Source organism: Pristiophorus japonicus, chromosome 3 (assembly GCF_044704955.1).
Source record: "Pristiophorus japonicus isolate sPriJap1 chromosome 3, sPriJap1.hap1, whole genome shotgun sequence".
NCBI lineage: Eukaryota > Metazoa > Chordata > Chondrichthyes > Pristiophoridae > Pristiophorus > Pristiophorus japonicus.
This window is the reverse complement of record NC_091979.1, coordinates 317,637,293-317,655,555: the sequence shown is the minus strand read 5'-3', so window position 1 is coordinate 317,655,555 and position 18,263 is coordinate 317,637,293. Positions and strand designations below refer to the sequence as shown.

The window sequence follows — 18,263 nt, the reverse complement described above, 5'->3', positions numbered from 1 at the left end:
AGTTTTTGTGGAATGAAGTTAATCTTTAGAGTTCTGAATAGTTTAAATTGGTCTTTTTTGGTGTGTGGATATGCAGTGGTGCTGTGAATGATGTCATGGTATTCCAAATAATGATCAAGTTACAAGACATGTGACATGAGATCATGTTACATCATTGACATCACACACAGTATTTGCATCACGTGACATCATTCATATCACACGTGATATTTGAATTTAGTGCAACATCATGCACATCATGTGACATTGGCATTTCGCATGACATCATTGACATCACACATGACATAATTCACATTACACGTATACCAATGCTGCTGTGAGGAATTGGCCAACACTTCAGTGGCAACAGTGTGACTTAATATTACTGAAGCAGTTTTTAATGCTAAGTTATACAGTACTTACACAAAGGGTACACACTACAAATTTCTTTTAACATTTATGAAATAATTTTAACCTAAAATGATCTATTAAGTATATACATTTCTAAAGTTGCTTTTAAGAATTATTAAGAAAAGTTGTAATGTAATGGATTTATTGGTTTTGAAGCCTTGTTTGTACCTTTTTTGTTTGTACATCTGAAGTTTTATGAAGGAATAAATTCTCTCTCAAATGATTGATTGACATCCATCCTAAATGTGCTTTTTATTAGCTGAAACCTGTCCTATTGGGTAAAAATTAGTTAGCGCCTCATTTGGGGAGTTAAATTTTGAAAATTTGAAAAAATAGCAGCAGGCGCCAATCATTCTCTCCTCTAACGATATTTAGTCTCAGTGCTCTCCAAGAGGGAAGTGGAGTGCTGCATCAAACGCGAACTACTTCTCTTAGGGTGTAAAGTTCGAGAGCAGGGCAGTAGCGGCAGTGCGTTAAACAATTTCGAGCACATTGGTAACGGCATGAGAAGCTGCTTCTGTCGCTTGAAGGGCCTGTGATGCTGCACAAACAGGTTGTTGGCAGTTCTGTTTTGCAAGGCGGCCTGCGTGACTGCCATTACAGCCCCAAACACCTAATAGAGGTCTTTAAAATTATGAAAGGTTTTGATAGAGTGGATACAGAGAGAATGTTTCACATGTGGTGAAGAGCATAACCAGAGGCCATCAATATAAGTCAATCACCAAGAAATCCAATAGGGAATTCAGAAGAAACTTCCTTACCCAGAGAGTGGTGAAAATGTGGAACTCGCTACCACAGGGAGTGGTTGAAGCGAATAGTATAGATGCATTTAAGCAGAAGCTGGACAAGATTCCCTTTAATTACCGCTCCCCAAGTGGCCAGCTGAGTGCACAACGCCTCCTCTTGCTGGCATTGTCAGCGCGAACCGATATAGCAGGGAGAACATAAGAAATTGGATCAGGAGTAGGCCATTTGGCCCCTCGAGCCTGCTCCGGCATTTAATAAGATCATATCTGATCTTGGATCTGAGAATCAATTTTATGTTCGGAGCAATAACGGGGCACTGTGCACTTTATGACATCACGACCTGCGGTGCACTAGAGGCCCAGGCTCTATGAATTAGCACCAGCGCTCAACCGGCGCTGACATTTACAGGCATCGCTGCATTTGCCGCACTCAGTCGCCAACCACTTAATGGCCCGTTAGCGACCCTCAGCCGGTAACACGAGACGCAAAACTACCAAATTGCTGCCCCCTTGTCTTACTTTTGCAACTTAGGTGAAAATCGTTTTCCAGACTTGTACATCACTCAACTTCGGCTGGGAAAGATATTTGGAGGACTACATTTCCCATTATTGACTATGAATAGGTGGAAATTCAGCCCCTGTATAATGTCGGTGAGGGAGAGGGTAAAAATCGGAAAGATACAATCTGCTAATTCGCTCTTGTGCATACTCCAGAGGCCACAGCAACACGAGCAGAGTTTTGGGGGGTGGATTTCCGGGATTTGTGTGGCTCTTTTGCCAAAGTTAGGGAAATTCATCTCCTGTGTCATTAATGGATAGAAAACCTGAGGCCTCTGAATGAGGCAAACGTGGCCAAACTGTCTGCTCTGGGAATGCTGAAGATGAAAACTTGCCCCACAGATCACCTTTAGCCTCTATTTTAGTTGCCAGAAATGCATTGACCAGAAAAACAGTAGGGAAAAGTAGAAGATAACAACAACACAATCACCCGAACCACCTTCCCACAAAATCTGTGTTTCACATTTATTCTTACAGTCCTTCTAGTTTTTAACATTTTAAACTGAACTTTTATATTTGTTTCCACATTTGTTTGAAAATCCAGCCCATTTGTTTTTCCATGAGGGGTTGTAAGAAAACAATGGAAGTCCCTTTGGAGTCAAATTAATTTGTTTTGTCTTCTAACACTCCTGTGATGTGCCTTGGAATATTTTACTACATTAAAGGCGCTATATAAATAAAATTTGTTGTCGAAACAATGGTTCAAAGCTGACTCCAAATTGGTAACAGGTCATGATTTTATTCCAGCATAAGTGAGACTTAATATGCTCAATATTTGAGCAGAAGTTTACAAAGTACAAATGAGAATTATAATATCCATTATGGTCATTTGGGTGGTAGGCGTGGCCCATTCCTTGTTCCTTCGACTCGCATATGCATCGGTGCTCTTCCTAACCCTTCTACACTGACAATAACCCAAACCCACAAGGATATACTCCAAGAACCAGAACTACAGAAAGATCCATTCAATCATGTATCTTCCTTATTCCTCATTCTACAGGATCATGGGCCCGGTAAGTTCTGTCGCCGTGCGAAGGCCCTGGGCCAACTTACCTGAAACCTTAGCACAAGCTTTTCCTGTTCTTTGTTTCTGTTTCCATGGTGGTGACACAACCCAGGACCTTTATTTTGTCCCTCCCACTCCACTCCCTCCATGAACTTTGACACATATGCCGGCCTGCGTTTACCTGCACATTTTGGGTCCAAGAAATCATTTGTCTTCACTAATTTGTGATCAACAGAACATTACCCCTTCTCTCACACAGCCTGTCTCCACTCTGCCATTTTAAACTTAATTATAAAGCAAAACTATCCAGGCAAAAATAAGGCGGCTGACTTATCATCGTTTTGAACCCTTGCTTGCTAGAGAACAGGTGGCATCCGCAATGGTGAGGAACATAGAAACATAGAAAATAGGTGCAGGAGTAGGCCATTCGGCCCTTCGAGCCTGCACCACCATTCAATGGGTTCATGGCTGAACATGCAACTTCAGTACCCCGTTCCTGCTTTCTCGCCATACCCCTTGATCCCCCGAGTAGTAAGGACTACATCTAACTCCTTTTTGAATATATTTAGTGAATTGGCCTCAACAACTTTCTGTGGTAGAGAATTCCACAGGTTCACCACTCTCTGGGTGAAGAAGTTTCTCCTCATCTTGGTCCTAAATGGCTTACCCCTTATAACATCATTCACCGACAATCTGTGACTGCATTGGCACTACCCTGCTGACCACGCTAAGCACACAACCAGAATATCCCATCAGTTGACCGTTTGGATCTTCAACAGCATTCTTTGCCTCTTTGCAACTCAATTGATGGTGAATTGTAAAGATAAAAGCAAAGTCTCAGACATCAACAACAGGTAAGAGTAATAGAGAAAGCACGGGATATTTCCAGTTACTTGGATGTACAATATGGCGGATCAGAATGAGTTGCAGGGAATGCTCGACCCCACTGTATGACTGTGTAACTCCTTCCTCCAGTGGTGATGTTGCCACAAGGGGATCACACTGCCCCGTCAACCATACATAACCAACCGACTGAAGAAGTCAACAATTGTATCATAAGAACATAAGAAATAGAAGCAGGAGTAGGCCATTTGGCCCATCCATTTAATAATATCATGGCTAATCTGATCTTGGGCTCAGCTCCACTTCCCTGCCCACTCCCTTATCGCTCAAAACTCAGTCTATCTCCACATTAAATATATTCAGTGACCCAGCCTCCACAGCTCTCTGGGGCAGAGAATTCCACAGATTTACCATCCTTTAAGAGAAGAAATTCCTCCTCATCTCAGTTCTAAATGGGTGACCCCTTATTCTGAAACTATGCCACCCCCTGCCCACTAGTTTTAGTTTCCCCGATGAATGGAAATATCCTCTCTGCATTCAATTTGTCGAGCTCCCTCATTATCTTATGTTTCGATAAGATCACCTCTCATTCTTCTGAACTCCAATGTGTATAGTCCCAACCTACTCAACCTATCTTCATAGGTCAACCCCCTCATCTCCCGAATCAACCTAGTGAACCTTCTCTGAACAGCCTCCAATGCAAGTATATCCTTCCTTAAATACAGATACCAAAACTGTACGCAGTACTCCAGGTGTGGCGTCACCAATACCCTGTACAGTTGTAGCAGGACTTCTCTGCTTTTATACTCCGTCCCCCTTGCAATAAAGGCCAACATTCTATTTGCCTTCCTGATTACTTGCTGTACCTTCATATTAACTTTTTATGTTTCGTGCACAAGGACGCCCAGGTCCCTCTGTACTGCAGCACTTTGTAATTTCTCTTCATTTAAATAATATTTTGCTTTTTTATTTTGCCTGCTGAAGTGAATAACCTCCCACTTTTCCACATTATACTCAATCTGCCAAATGTTTGCTCACTCATTTGGCCTGTCTGTATGGCTGCGAGCACCATCGGGAGCAGGCCGGGGAGCGGAAGGAGCAGTGTGGCGGCCTAGCCCAGCAGGCTCAGCGGCCTCCGGCCTGCGAGCACCATCGGAGCAGGCCGGGGAGTGAAAGGAGCAGGAGAGCAACGGCAGTGAAAAGGGACATCACCAAGATCCAGGTCGATGATTGGAGCGTGGGCAGATACAGCAGGAACGGCGAGATCAGGGCGAAGGAGAGGCGAGAGATTGTAGAGGGACGTGATCGGGAGAGACATGAGTTTTGGGCCCAGAAGAGGCGAGGGCCCAGGGGCAGCACGGGCCAGCTCACACTGCGATATGTGGGCGCACTAGATCTGTGCAGCAGAGCTGGTCTCCAGTCGTCTTGGTTACTCCTTGCCACTGGAGCAAGGCCTAGCTCTGTCAAGCCCGTGTGGTGGCTGGTGTGCAGCGGTCACCACACATTAAAAAAATCCACACACAGGCATCTTCCACCCTTCAAAATTTAGTTCGGGACCTGGAATTTTAGGTCCTTCATTGAAACACCGGTGAATTTTTTGACATGGAAGCAAGTCATCCTCGATTCGAGGGACTTCCTATGGTGATGACTATATCTCTGCAGAATTTTTGTGTTCTCCTCACAACTTGCTTTCCCACTCATCTTTGTATCATCAACAAACTTGACTACATTGCACTCGTTCCCTTCATCCAAGTCATTAATATAGATTGTAAATAGTTGCGGCCCCAGCACCAATACATGTGGCACCCCAGTAATTACCATTTGCCAACCGGAAAATGACTTATTTATCCCAACCCTCTGTTTTCTGTTATTTAGCCAATCTGTTATCCATGCTAATATATTACCCCAACCCCATGAGCTCTAATCTTGTGCAATCACCTTTTTTGTGGCACCTTATGGAATGTCTTTTGGAAATCCAAATATACCACATCCACTGGTTCCCCCTTATCCATCCTGCTCATTACATCCTCAAAGAACTCCAGCAAATTTGTCAAACATGATTTCCCTTTCATAAAACCATGCTGACTCTGCTTGATTGAATCATGCTTTTCCAAATGTCCTGCTAATGCTTCCTTAATAATGGACTCCAGCATTTTCCCAACGACAGATGTTAGGCTAATTAATCTATAGTTTCCTGCTGTCTGTCTCCCTCCTTTTTAAAATAGGGGCGTTACATTTGCACTTTTCCAATCTGCTGGGACCTACATAAGAACATAAGAAAAGGAGCAGGAGTTGGCCATTTGGCCCCACGAGCCTGCTCCGCCATTTAATAAGAACATGGCTAATCTGATCATGGACTCAGCTCCACTTCTCTGCCCGTTCCCCATAATCCTTTATTCCCTTATTACTCAAAAATCAGTCTATCTCCGCCTTAAATATATTCAACAACCCAGCCTCCACAGCTCTCTGGGGCAGAGAATTCCACAGATTTACAATCTTCTGAAAGAAGAAATTCCTCCTCATCTCAGTTTTAAAAGGGCAGCTCCTTATTCTGAGTGTAAGCCCCCTCGTTTTAGTTTCCCCTATGAGTGGTGTTAGTGTTAGTGTTTATCAGAAGAATCACTCAACACTCAGAGTCGGTTCCAATGCCAGTGCGGCCTTTATTGACACCAGCGTGCTCTGCTGTCCGTCGGTGTTGTCCAGGGTACGTGCATGTCGCAGGGCTATCCATATTACGAGTAGCGCCGTTCGTATTCCCATTCTGGTAAGTATTATCTGTAATTTTAAACAGACGGCCTGGTCGTCACCAGGGGTTAAGTTTTTTTTGTTCTACGAATGTCCCTGTCACCCTGCAAAATCAGAAGCACAAGGTTACAATCGAACCATTTCGAGCTGAATCTGTAGGGCGTACGCCCGTGTCTTTACCCACTTAAATATTACCCAAACTCCTATTATCACCAAGGCCAAAGCTATTCCTCCGAACACCCCTTCCAAAAGGGTGTCCAACCACTCCTGGTATTTTACAGAATACCATTCCGTCTCGTCTAGGCGTATCACCCTTGGTTCAGCCATTATCCTTCTGAGTTATACCTTTTTAATTGCGACCAGTGCTTCCACCGGCCTTTTCCTCTCATGTCGACACATGCACACGTGTCGCTAGTCAAAATGATGTCATACGGTCCGGTCCACCTTGGGGCAAACCCCGTCCTGTCGGGGGTGACTTGTACCAACACTTTGTCGCCTACCTGTGGGAGGTGTGCGTCGTCCTTTCCTTTGTTTTGGATCTCCAAGTCCCGTATGGTCTGTTGCTCCAGCACCTCTTTCCTTAGTTCCTTTAGCTGTGAATCTAATTGTGTTACATATTGTTTAATCCGATCTTGTAAAGGCCCCATGTCCTCTCCCCCCGTTATGATGCCTTCGGGGAGTCTCATGGCCCTCCCCGTCATCAATTCAAAGGGGGTCAGGCCTGTGGTCCGGTTAGGGGTAGCCCTAAGTCTCATTAATATGCAGGGTAAAACATCCACCCATCCCTTCCCGGTCTCAGTTATGGCTTTGGCAATTGCTGTCTTGAGGGTACGGTTCATTCGCTCGACCATTCCCGAGCTCTGGGGGTGGTACGGGATGTGGAACCCTTGTCGGATTCCAAGCAGACCACATGCCCGCTTCATGACCTGTCCCGTAAAGTGTGTCCCCTGTTCTGAGTCAGTTTGAAGGGGCACTCCCCACCGTGGGATCATGTCGAATGCGAGAATCTGCGCTACCGTGTGTGCTCCGCAATCCCGGGTGGGAAAAACCTCAACCCACCTGGTAAACTGATCGATAATGACCAGGCAGTATTTCTTTCCCCGACTGGTGGGTAGGGGCCCTGTGAAATCAATCTGTAGATTCTCCCACGGGCCCCTGGGATGTGTCTGATGTGCCATTTTAACCTTTATGGGTCTGCCTGGATTATGCTGTGCACATACTATGCAGCGCTGGCAATGTTTGGCTACGTCTCGCCCTACCCCGGCCCACCACCAGTCTTTGAGCAGACGGCTCAGCATTCCGTCTCGCCCAGTGTGGTCTGGCTCGTGGTGTAGCCGGAGTAGTTCGGTCTGGATTGAGGACGGGGCGACTACTTGTAATCCCTTTCTCCATACCCCGTCCTCCCCAATGCTAGCCCCCTTGCTCTCCCATCGCGACCGTTCCTCCGAGCTACTTTCTTCCTGTACCTTACGGATATTCAGCTCTCCTGGTCCTATCATGGCCACTTTAATTATCTGGGGCTCATCTTCTTCCGCTGCGCTCCTAGCTGCTTGATCTGCCAACATGTTTCCCCGTTGTTCCCTGGTCTCTACCCTTTGATGCGCCTTGATCTTTATTACTGCTGCCGTCGCAGGTCTTTTAACGGCTTTTACCGATTCCCGAACTATATTCTCGTGTTTAATGTGTGTGTCCCCCTGAAGTTATGTATCCACGTCTGCTCCAGGCTATCACGTATTCGTGTACTACCCCGAATGCGTACCGGCTGTCAGTATAAACATTTACACGCTTCCCCTTTGCCCATTTGAGGGCTTCGGTCAACGCTACCAGCTCCGCCACTTGGACGGACACTGTCCCTTCCAGTGCCCCTCACAGGAGGGTGGCACCATCCTGGTCTACCACGCCCCACCCGGTGCGGAATTGCCCGTCAATAGATCGTCGGGACCCATCAATGTAAAGGGTTAAATTGGGGTCGCTCAGAGGTTCATCGGCTATTCCCCCTTCCGTTCCTTGGTCTATCTCAGTTTTGCAGCTATGGGGTTCACCTTCGGTCACTATTCCCTCCGCGGGATTAAAACCTATATCCCTGATTACTTGTATGGACTGGTCTTTGGGTAATAGTACTGCCTCCCAGATAGCTCGTCGCGTATCTGACACTGTTTTTAACCTCCCGGTGTTTAGCAATTCCACTATGTCGGTGGCCGCGCAGACCTCCGCTGTACTGGGTCAGCTGCTGTATAATGTCCAGCAGCTGCTGATTTCCGAGGGTACTAACGTCCGGGGCTCTTTCATTGGGGTTTTGTCCCGTTTTAGGTCCCCGTTGCGGTCCCTTCCCTTCCTTGCCACCTCCCTTTGCCCAACAGTCCTTTGACTCGTGACCTAATCGGTCACAGTTCCTACACTTGTTGCGTCCGTCGCGTTTTGGGGCTCTACACTCGGCGCGGCGATGTCCCGTTTTGTTGCAGTTGGAGCATGTCTCAGCCGCCTTTTTGTCGGTGGCCGCGCAGACCTCCGCTGTACTGGCGGCTATCTTGGACCTTTGTTGATTGTCTACCGAGGTCGCCCAACTTTCCAGATCATCAAAATTATTATGTACCACTAAGCCTGTTTTTAGGATGGCTTGGTGGGCGGAGCTGAGTCCGTCCTTATACAACTGTATGAAGGCCGGGTTCTGCCAGTCTGCGTCCGGTACTCCGCGATGTGCCAAGAACGCCTCAAATTCCCTAACCCCGTACTCTGGTGCCCGTTCGTACTTCTTCTGCACTACTCCCACCAGAGAGTTCCAGTTTACGGGAACCTGGCCTAGAACGAGTGTCACGTTCGTCTCCTGCTGTTACCTAGTAGCAGTCAGGTCGGTACACCAGGTACCGCTTCGGTAATCATTAGGTAGTCTGTCCCAGTAGTTTTCTGGCATTTTAATCCTAACTATACCAGCGATATCTTGATTGTGGAGCTGGTGGCAACTTGTCATTTCCTTGAGCTTCTGCCAGAAGGTTGCATTGTTATGGCGGGGTATGAGGGGTGGCAGTTTGTCTAACAACTGCATCGTGTCCCCGGGGGACAGCGATGTGTATGTTATTCGTGTTTGTGCGGGTATGGTGGGACTGCCATTGCGTCTTGCTCCTGCTGGGATCTCGGGTATGCGATCCACCTTTAGCGGCGCGATCGGGGCCGGGTTTATTGTGGCATATGGGGGTGGCAAGACGTCCCCTTTAACCGAGTCGCAACTATCCGTTTCATTCCCGAGGCATTCCCAATCTTCCTCACTAGGTGGTGCACTTGGGCTATTCATGGTCAGGACCGGCAAAACTGTCTGTCCGTTTGCAACAGTTACTTGCTTTCTTTTTGTTTGCACATACTGGTTAACTTTCTCTGTTAACTTTACATGGGCTCGCAGTATCAAAACTACTGCCCTTCCCTCTTTGTCTTTCTTTTCCTTCTCCCACCATTCCCTTTGCTTCGCTGGCAGGTCCTGAGGATCCCATCTTGCTCTAATCATTTTTTTCGATGAGCTTCTTTTGTTTTTCCGCCAGGTGGCGGGTAAGGGACCTTCTGGTCCCCACTCGAGGTTACTTGTTTTCATGGCCATCCCTGGGTAGGACTAGTACCGTTAGGAATCTACTCTCAGAGGTCCGCTTTCTTCCGAGCGCAACTTGTAGTAGACCGTCTCCTGGCTACTGTCAGGTCACAAGTTTTGCTGTTACACAAACTTATACAATTCTTAAAACGAGTTTAAGCAATTCCCGCAGTACTCTACGTATCCTTAACAACTACCTACCACCGCTCAGCCTGTTGGTCCAACCCTGTTCACAGGTTTGGATTCCGTTAGCCGCTGTACACCGCTTCGTTCTACCCCAGGGTATATTTCAAATTACACTGTTGGGTCCGGAAGATGCCTTTCAGTATCACGATCCCACGGTCCAAGTGTGTTCCCGGCACCTACTTAATTCCTGGCCGTCACGTGGGACTAAAGTCCTCTTAATTCAGACTCAGGCTAGGTGTTTGAGATATTGGACCGTCTCCTCGTGTCGATCAATCAGCATCCACCTTCCGCACCCTTTATTTTGTTTAAGATATACTCACCCGGTTTGTCCAAGAGCGTTCAGCGACCCCGAAATCCTGCTCATGATGCCACTGTTAGTGTTAGTGTTTATCAGAAGAATCACTCAACACTCAGAGTCGGTTCCAATGCCAGTGCGGTCTTTATTGACACCAACGGGGAGAGAAGCCTGGATCCAGTCCTGTGACTTCCTCCCCGCTGGAATCAATAAAGGCCGCACTGGCATTGGAACCGACTCTGAGTGTTGAGTGATTCTTCGGATAAACACTAACACTAACAAGTGGAAATATCCTCTCTGCATCCAACTTGTCGAACTCTCTCATTATCATATGTTTCGATAAGATCACCTCTCATTCTTCTGAACTCCAATAAGTATAGTCCCAACCTACTCAACCTATCTTCATAAGTCAACCCCTTCATCTCCGGAATCAACCTCGTGAAACTTCTCTCAACAGCCTCCAATGCATGTATTCAATTCCTTAAATACGGAGACCAAAACTGCACGCAATACCCTTTACAGTTGTAGCAGGACTTCTCTGCTTTTATAATTTATCCCCCTTGCAATAAAGGCCAACATTCCATTTGCCTTCCTGATTATTTGCTGTACCTGCATACTAACTTTTTGTGTTTCATGCACAAGTATCCCCAGGTCCCTCTGCACTGAAGCACTTTGCAATTTTTCTACATTTAAATTATAATTTGCTTTTATATTTTGTCTGCCAAAGTGGATAACCTCACATTTTCTGACATTATATTCCATCTGCCAAATGTTTGCCCACTCACTTAACCTGTCTATATACCTTTGCAGATTTTTTGTGTCCTCTCAATTTGCTTTCCCGCCCATCTTTCAGCAAACTTGGCTACATTACATTCGGTCCCTTCATCCAAGTCATTAATATAGATAGGTCCCAGCACCGATCCCTGCGGCACCCCACTCATTGTTGTATGCCAACCGGAAAATGACCTCTCCAGAATGCAGGAAATTTTGGTACATTACAACCAATGCATCCACTATCTCTGCAGCCACTTCTTTTAAGACCCGAGGATGCAAGCCATCAGGTCCAGGGGACTTGTCCACCTTTAGTCCCATTATTTTACCGAGTACTCTTTCTTTAGTGACCGTGATTGTATTAAGTTCCTCCCCGCCATAGCCCCTTGATTTTGAGAGTCAGGCATTTTGGGCCTAAATAAAACATAGCCAAGGTTGTACCTTGCTTAGTTAAACAGTACTCAGTTTGAACCTTTATTGCATACATAACAACAACACAAACTAAGTCTTTGCCACAGATTAATTTTATTGGTTATTTTAATGTTCAATCTCTGATATTACAATTACAATTGAAATCTCGGGAAAATCAGTGTCTGCAGCCATTGTGTTTTGATATTTTATTCCCATTTTAACCTATTTCTAGATCCTTTCGCTTTCCTCCCTCGACTGAGTTTCTTCACAGAGATGGTGACAGTCTCTGGAAAAGGGACTTTCCCGGGTATTGTCCAAGCTGCTCTGTGTTGGCCACTGAGGGACACAGAAGGTTTGATGAAGAGCTGGTGCAGCTGACCAGTTACAGGGCAGGGAGACTCCCAGTGACAGAGGCTGAGATCTGAATGAACGCTCTGGATGGGAGTCCAATCGTCTGTCAGCAAAGCTTCAGAGCAACAGAATCAAGCTGATGATTTATTTGAAGGGCCTGCAGTGGTCGTTGGTCCTCTCTCAACTGGTACACATGGAAAGCCTTTCACCCGAAGGTGGACTTTATTGTGAAGAGGCAGCAAGTGAAAGATAGGTCGACAGAGTGGTTTTATTGCACCCTCTATGGGCTGGATTGGAGATTTTTTTACACCATCATTACCATAAAAAGAGTATAAGTCACATGCTCACAGTGCACTGAAGCTTATGCACCTCCAGCTATAATGCTTTACCTGCATTGCTGTTAAAACACCTAAACAGATGATGATCATAATAAATCACATTTTTCGTATATATTTGGACATCAGTGTCCCTCTATCTACCTAGTTTTCTAGATTATTTAAGAACTTCATTGGGGGCGATTTTAAACCTGCCCACTTGGCAGAGATTGGACTCAGCCACTCGTCAAAAGTGGCAGGGTCATCATTGACAATAACGGACTGGGGTGTGGTGACATCACACACGGACCGGGGTCTGGTGACATCACACACACAGGGTCTGGTGACACCACATACGGACCGGGGTGTGGTGACATCACACACGGACCGGGGTGTGGTGACATCACACACGGACCGGGGTCTGGTGACACCACACACGGACCGGGGTCTGGTGACATCACACACGGACCGGGGTGTGGTGACATCACACACGGGGTGTGGTGACATCATCGGGCCCTGATTGCGCCGTTAACTCTGGCCTGGGCAGGGGAAGCCGGTGCAGCTTTTCCAACAGGCCGAAGCAGCTCTGAGGAGAATCAGGATGTCAAGGTGTAAGTGTTTGACTTTCCTTTGTGCAGGAATGCCCCGCCAGGCCCCAAAATGAAAGTTTAGGGCTCCCCTGCCCCGGACTCCCCACATCCCCCCTTCCATCCCCGAGACCCTCCCAGAACCACCTTCACCACACCTGCCTGCACGCCCTGTGGCCGGGAAGTGGAATGGCCGCACGATAATGAAGTTCGGGATTTAAAATACCCCAGGCCCGATATCTGCAGCAATAGGTGAGTTTCCCATTCCCCTCGCCACTCACCCACCCAAAACCCATCTGGAATTAAAATCGGGCCCATGTAATGTGTATTATTGTCTAAAAAACTGTTCCTATAATTCATAAAATACAACTATTGTGGCTCTGTCCCATTGGCTCAATTAACTCTAATTTCCCCAAAACCCACGTTATTTTGTATCGTTTCACACATAGCAAAAGGTCGAAGGATACAGGAACAAATCCTATTGGTTAGTTCACCAGTGGTGTCAATATTCTTGAATGAAGCACAGGAATTTTGAATAACTACAGAAAGATCATTGTTTGAAAATTATACACACGAGTAAAATAATTCAAAAGAAAGTACCAGCAGAATATAATAAGTGAAGCGAGTACCCTACCAAACCTGCTCATAAATCAGAGAGTATTAATGCATCTTTCAAAAATATGTTTAGTTTTAGCTGGGAACAAGAGAGTTGTCTAGATAGAAAGGCGTAATTCAGCGAGAGCACTTAGATATTCTTCATTGTGACAATCAAACTCCAGGGCCTTTTCAAAGCATTCAATAGCTTTACAATTCTTCCCATCCAGCTGGTGCAGTAACCCAAGAACACCAAGGGCTTTGCTGTCTCTTGAATTTATGCAAAGTTGTGTTTCTGCTATCTTCTCCAAGTTTTCGTGACACCTTCTCCGTTCTATTGAGTCATATTTGACTTTCACTCCTTCCAGAAAATGGGTGACGGCATTTGATTCAGATCTTTTCTGGTGCAGTTCAAATAATCCGACCGCTAAACATATTTGCTGCTTATTTTCTTGGCGAATATTTTCTAATTTCAGTAGATTGCTGTAGATCGCATCTGCTTTGAAAAATTCTTCATTTAATGAACAGATTCCTGCAAAATCCAGCTGTGGCTTAATAGATGTTAAAGGGCGGGGCTCAAATGCCTTTTCAAAATGGTACTTGCATTTATTGATTAAGTCAGCTTTCTGTTGAAAAGCAGGATTGCGAGGGTCTTTACTGCCTGGATTGTTGATCAGTCGATATAGTTTTTTTCTGTAACACAGACCTATTTGGTGGTGTAAGAAGGTAGAGTTTGGGCTAATTTCTAAAGCTTTCTTCAACAGCTCCACAGCTTTTTCCACATCTCCATTAATTCTGTAAAATTTTGCTGCATAACGAGTTACATATGGAAGATCAGGGGACTTCTGCAATGCTTGTTCAACTAATTTCAGTGCTTCCTCCTTTTGATTGAACTCTTGTAGTTTTAGAGCCAACATCACCATGGCTACAGAGTCATCTGGATCAAGTTCCAGCACACGTCGCAACTGCTTCACTGATTGGCTGCGGTCACCACTCTCTGGGGTACCAGAAAACCCTTCCAGACGGAACAGAACAGTCGCATAGCCAACGTTCCATTCAGTGTCATCAGGATCTTCCTCCAGAGCCTTCTCAAAACATTCCTTTGCCTCTTCATAGTATTGAGCAGCAGAACTCAACAGTGACCAACCCTTCTCCCCGTATACTTCAGGTATCAGTGCTGTATACCGAGAGCCATCAGTAAATTGTTTACAGATCATCTCCAGCTTGTCGAGGTGGGACTGGGCCTCTGTCAGTTGGCCCATGTGATAATATACCCAGGCATAGTTTCCATAGGTGATGATGCTTCTTCTTTCAAATTCATGTTCATGGTTCTCCCCCAGAATCTTTTCAGCTTCCTTTAAGTTTTGAATTGCCTCTTCACAGTTGCCTTGCAGACAGTTTACAAAAGCGAGGTGGTTGTAAGACCTGGCCTGATATTCCACACCAGCCTGTATTGAATCTTGCAATCTATACTTCATGTTGTCCAAGTCAATGTTTTCTTTCTGTGGGCCCCATGTGAAGTGACATTGAAGCTGATCGAGCTTCACTTTCAACAAATCCTTCTGTGTGTTGCTGCAAGAGAACAAAATTCATCAAAACCCATCTCAGACTGGCTGTGTCACCCCCTCCCCTCTCTCCGGTTTCTTTAACTAAAGCCTTCTCCCGACTCCTGGACCCACTGACCATGAAATCTCTGGTCACACAAAGGTGACCTCTGCTAAAACCACTGCAAAAGGCAACGGTATGACTGCAAATCTCAGCTGTACTTACACTGGTCTCCTTCATGCTGGCTGATGTACCAGCTCCTGGACATTTAGTCTTCTCACCCAATGTGCAGCATCACCTCAAACACTTCCACTCCCAATGATATGAACAGGAACATTGATTGAAGTTCTGAGGCTGCCTGTTGGTTCACCCATTACATCTCCTTCTCATTCATGTATTCCATTCTGAAATGGGAGCTCCTCACTAAAAAGATCAGAGCTAATTCTAAAATGCTCTCCGTCTCACATTGGCAGTCCAGGTAACTCTCCACTGAACAGGAACCCTCATGGACCCTGCTGTCTGTGAGCCAGATCATTCCAACTCCAACATTCAATTGAAGTTCTTTAAAATTCTGAAAGGTTTTGATAAGAGTGCTTACAGAGAGAATATTTCCTCTTTTGCGAAAGAGCAAAACTAGAGGCCATCAGTATAAGATAGACACCAAGAAATCAAATAGGGAATTCAAAAGAAGCTTCTTTACCCAGAGAGCGGTGAGAATGTGGAACTCGCGACCATAGGGACTAGTTGAAGGAAATACTATAGATGCATTTAAGGGGAGACCCGGTAAGCAAATGAGGGAGAAGGGATTAGAGGGTTATGCAGATAGAATTAGCTGAGGAAAGACAAGAGGAAGCTCGAGTGGAGCATAAACCAGCATGGTTGGGCTGAATGGCCTGTTTCTGTGCTGTGTATCCTATGTAATCCTCTGTAATCCTACCCTTAAAGCAAAAAAGAAGGTCCAACACAAAGGATTCTGAAAGACCATGTTTCATGAACTGACTCTTATCCTGCTGAAAATCTTTCACCATACAGGTGAGATTTTAAGCCAAGGCAGTATCTGCCTGTTCAAGTGGTTCAGGTGGACCTTAAAGATTCAATGGCACTATTTGAAGAAAAGCAAGGAGATGTATTTTCCAATATTCTTCCCTCAAGCAAAACCACCAATAACAGATCCTCCGCGAATTCTGCATTCCTCCAACTTGGGCTCGTGTCCATCCTCCACCTAACACACCAATGTTGGCCGTGGCTTCAGCTAAACTTCGCCACCTCACTATCCCACTTTAAGACTCTCCATAAAACCTATCTCTTTGAATAAGCTTTTTGTCAGCCTTCTAAATATCTCCACCTTTGCCTCGGTGTCCATTGTTGTCTGATTAATTTACTGTGAAGAGCCTTGGGATGTTTAAAGGCGCTATATAAATGCCAGTTGTTGTTGTGCAAACTGAGCTGTCACATTGCCCGACAAAACAACTGACTGCACTGCAAAATAATTCACTGAATGTGAAGCACTTTGGGACATTTCTGAGAGGTGTGATAAGGTGTTACATCAACACAAATTCTTTCTTCCTTGCTGTTAAACTCACGTCGATACACTTCATCCCCCAGCCATCCCAGCTTCTCCTTGCACTCTACTCCGCCGGCCTCTTGTTCCTGTTGGCTCTCGTCTCCCTCCCCCCACAATCCAAGCTGTCATTCTTACCCCTGCCCCAGTTCATGGTGGCTTTCCTCCCTTTGCTGCTCCGTTCAAACTGCTGCACCTGTCCTTTCCCCCAGTTCATGTCAGCACTCTTCTCCCCCGTCCCCATTCTCAATGTAAGTTAGCACTTTTCCTTCTCCTACACACTTTAAGCTGGCACTCTCCTCCTGCATTTCATGCTGTGTCCATTCCCCCATCCCAGTCCATGCTGTACTCTCCCTTTGCTTTATAGTTCAGGTTGCTTTAGTTTGGATATATGAAAGTGCTGGAAATCACTATTTTACATTAGTAGGTCCCTTCTAGATTCCCATGGAACACAAAGTGAAACTTTCTTTCTTCAAACTCTGGATATGACCTAAGGGCACTTACAGAATGCGCCTTTCCACCACAGTATAATATTCAAGATTAACTTTGTACTTTCTATGAATTCTGAACAGAAACCAATTTTAATTGTAATTTGAATTATTACTGAATATAATCCTATGAACAGGTCTGCCTTTTGCCTCATGTTTACTGACTATCACCAGTCTTGGTGCAGCAGTGTTCCCTTATCTGTGTGTCTCACTGTGAGCCACTAATCCCAGCTCTCTGCATTTCAACTGCTTTGTAATGTAAACTACTTTATTTCTGAAAACTAGTTCCTTGATCGATAGTCTACACGTAAATTTAAATAAAGGAGGAATTCCAATGACCGTTACCTCATAGTGCTGATCGATGGACAATGCGTTGAATTCCCTCTTCAGCTCCAACTGTACTTCCAATGGAGAGTTGATCGAGAAGTGTGTTGATGTATTGTTTTCCAGCTCGTTTATCCTGTTCAGTCAGTTATTGCTTAAATCATTGTCCGAATGTGAATAGAAACTAAATCTATAAAACGTAACAGAGAACCAAATGGTTGAAAACAGGTGCGAAATGGAGCAGTGCTAATAAGACCCGCCTGTTTGAAAGTCTGGATTTAGCATACAATTTTAGTCCTAATTGGTGATTACCACAAGTTGAACGCCTGGAGGTACCAAACAGACACCTGGGACTAAAAATTCGATTGCGTAGCACCTGTTGTTTGGGCGCTATAGGTGCCTTTTTGGGTCAAAACAGCATCCGCGCCGTGCTCGCACAATTCTGGTGCAGGCCGTGCTGGACACCATCTTTCTGAGGGCGTTAGTGTCGGCGCTTGGAGCGTGCGCCAGATTATGTAGATTGGGAACATCGTGACCTCAGTCAGCGTGCAATGATAATTTGACACCAGAACTGCTATTTTCATCCTCAATGGTGCAGGAAACGCCCTGTGTTACCCTCGCACAGCTGAACAGGGTTCAGCAGCTGAAAGGACACCCAACCAGTGATATTTAAAGGGATCATCAACCACTCTCAGGTCAGTTGCTGATTAATTTCCACTGGCTCCGTGTAAGTTTGTGGAACCGTTTGTATTGTGTTCCTAACCCAGATGAGGCTGCGCACAGGGAGGTTAAATTAACAATGACCTCAGTCTTTAATAAGATACTCCAGAGTGAGGAACAGGCCTTAGAGGCCGGCTTATATACATTGCTCCCAAGGGATGCTGGGATCCCTTGGGACTTCAGGGGATGAGCTCCCTAGTGGCGGAACATGGGAGTACATGCTTTACAGATACACAACATCAATCCCCCCACCC

The 18,263-nt window shown here is 45.6% G+C and overlaps 1 protein-coding gene across 1 annotated transcript; it reads right to left on the bottom strand.

The window, feature by feature from the left end:
* Positions 1-12,901: 12,901 nt before the first annotated feature.
* LOC139256171 (interferon-induced protein with tetratricopeptide repeats 5-like) lies at positions 12,902-16,279 on the bottom strand. Its single transcript, XM_070874126.1, has 2 exons — positions 16,188-16,279; positions 12,902-14,943 (listed from the first exon to the last, which is right to left on the bottom strand). Exons 1-2 carry the CDS (start codon positions 16,277-16,279, stop codon positions 13,491-13,493), a joined length of 1,545 nt encoding a protein of 514 aa, XP_070730227.1. The 3' UTR covers positions 12,902-13,490.
* Positions 16,280-18,263: the final 1,984 nt, after the last annotated feature.

Excerpts from the sequence above, each read along its gene's own strand:
- LOC139256171 (XM_070874126.1), bottom strand. The coding sequence starts at position 16,279 with ATGGACACCGAGGCAAAGGTGGAGATATTTAGAAGGCTGACAAAAAGC. Across the intron at positions 14,944-16,187 it reads GAGAGTCTTAAAGTGGGATA|CAACACACAGAAGGATTTGT; the intron begins GTGAGGTGGCGA and ends GTTCTCTTGCAG.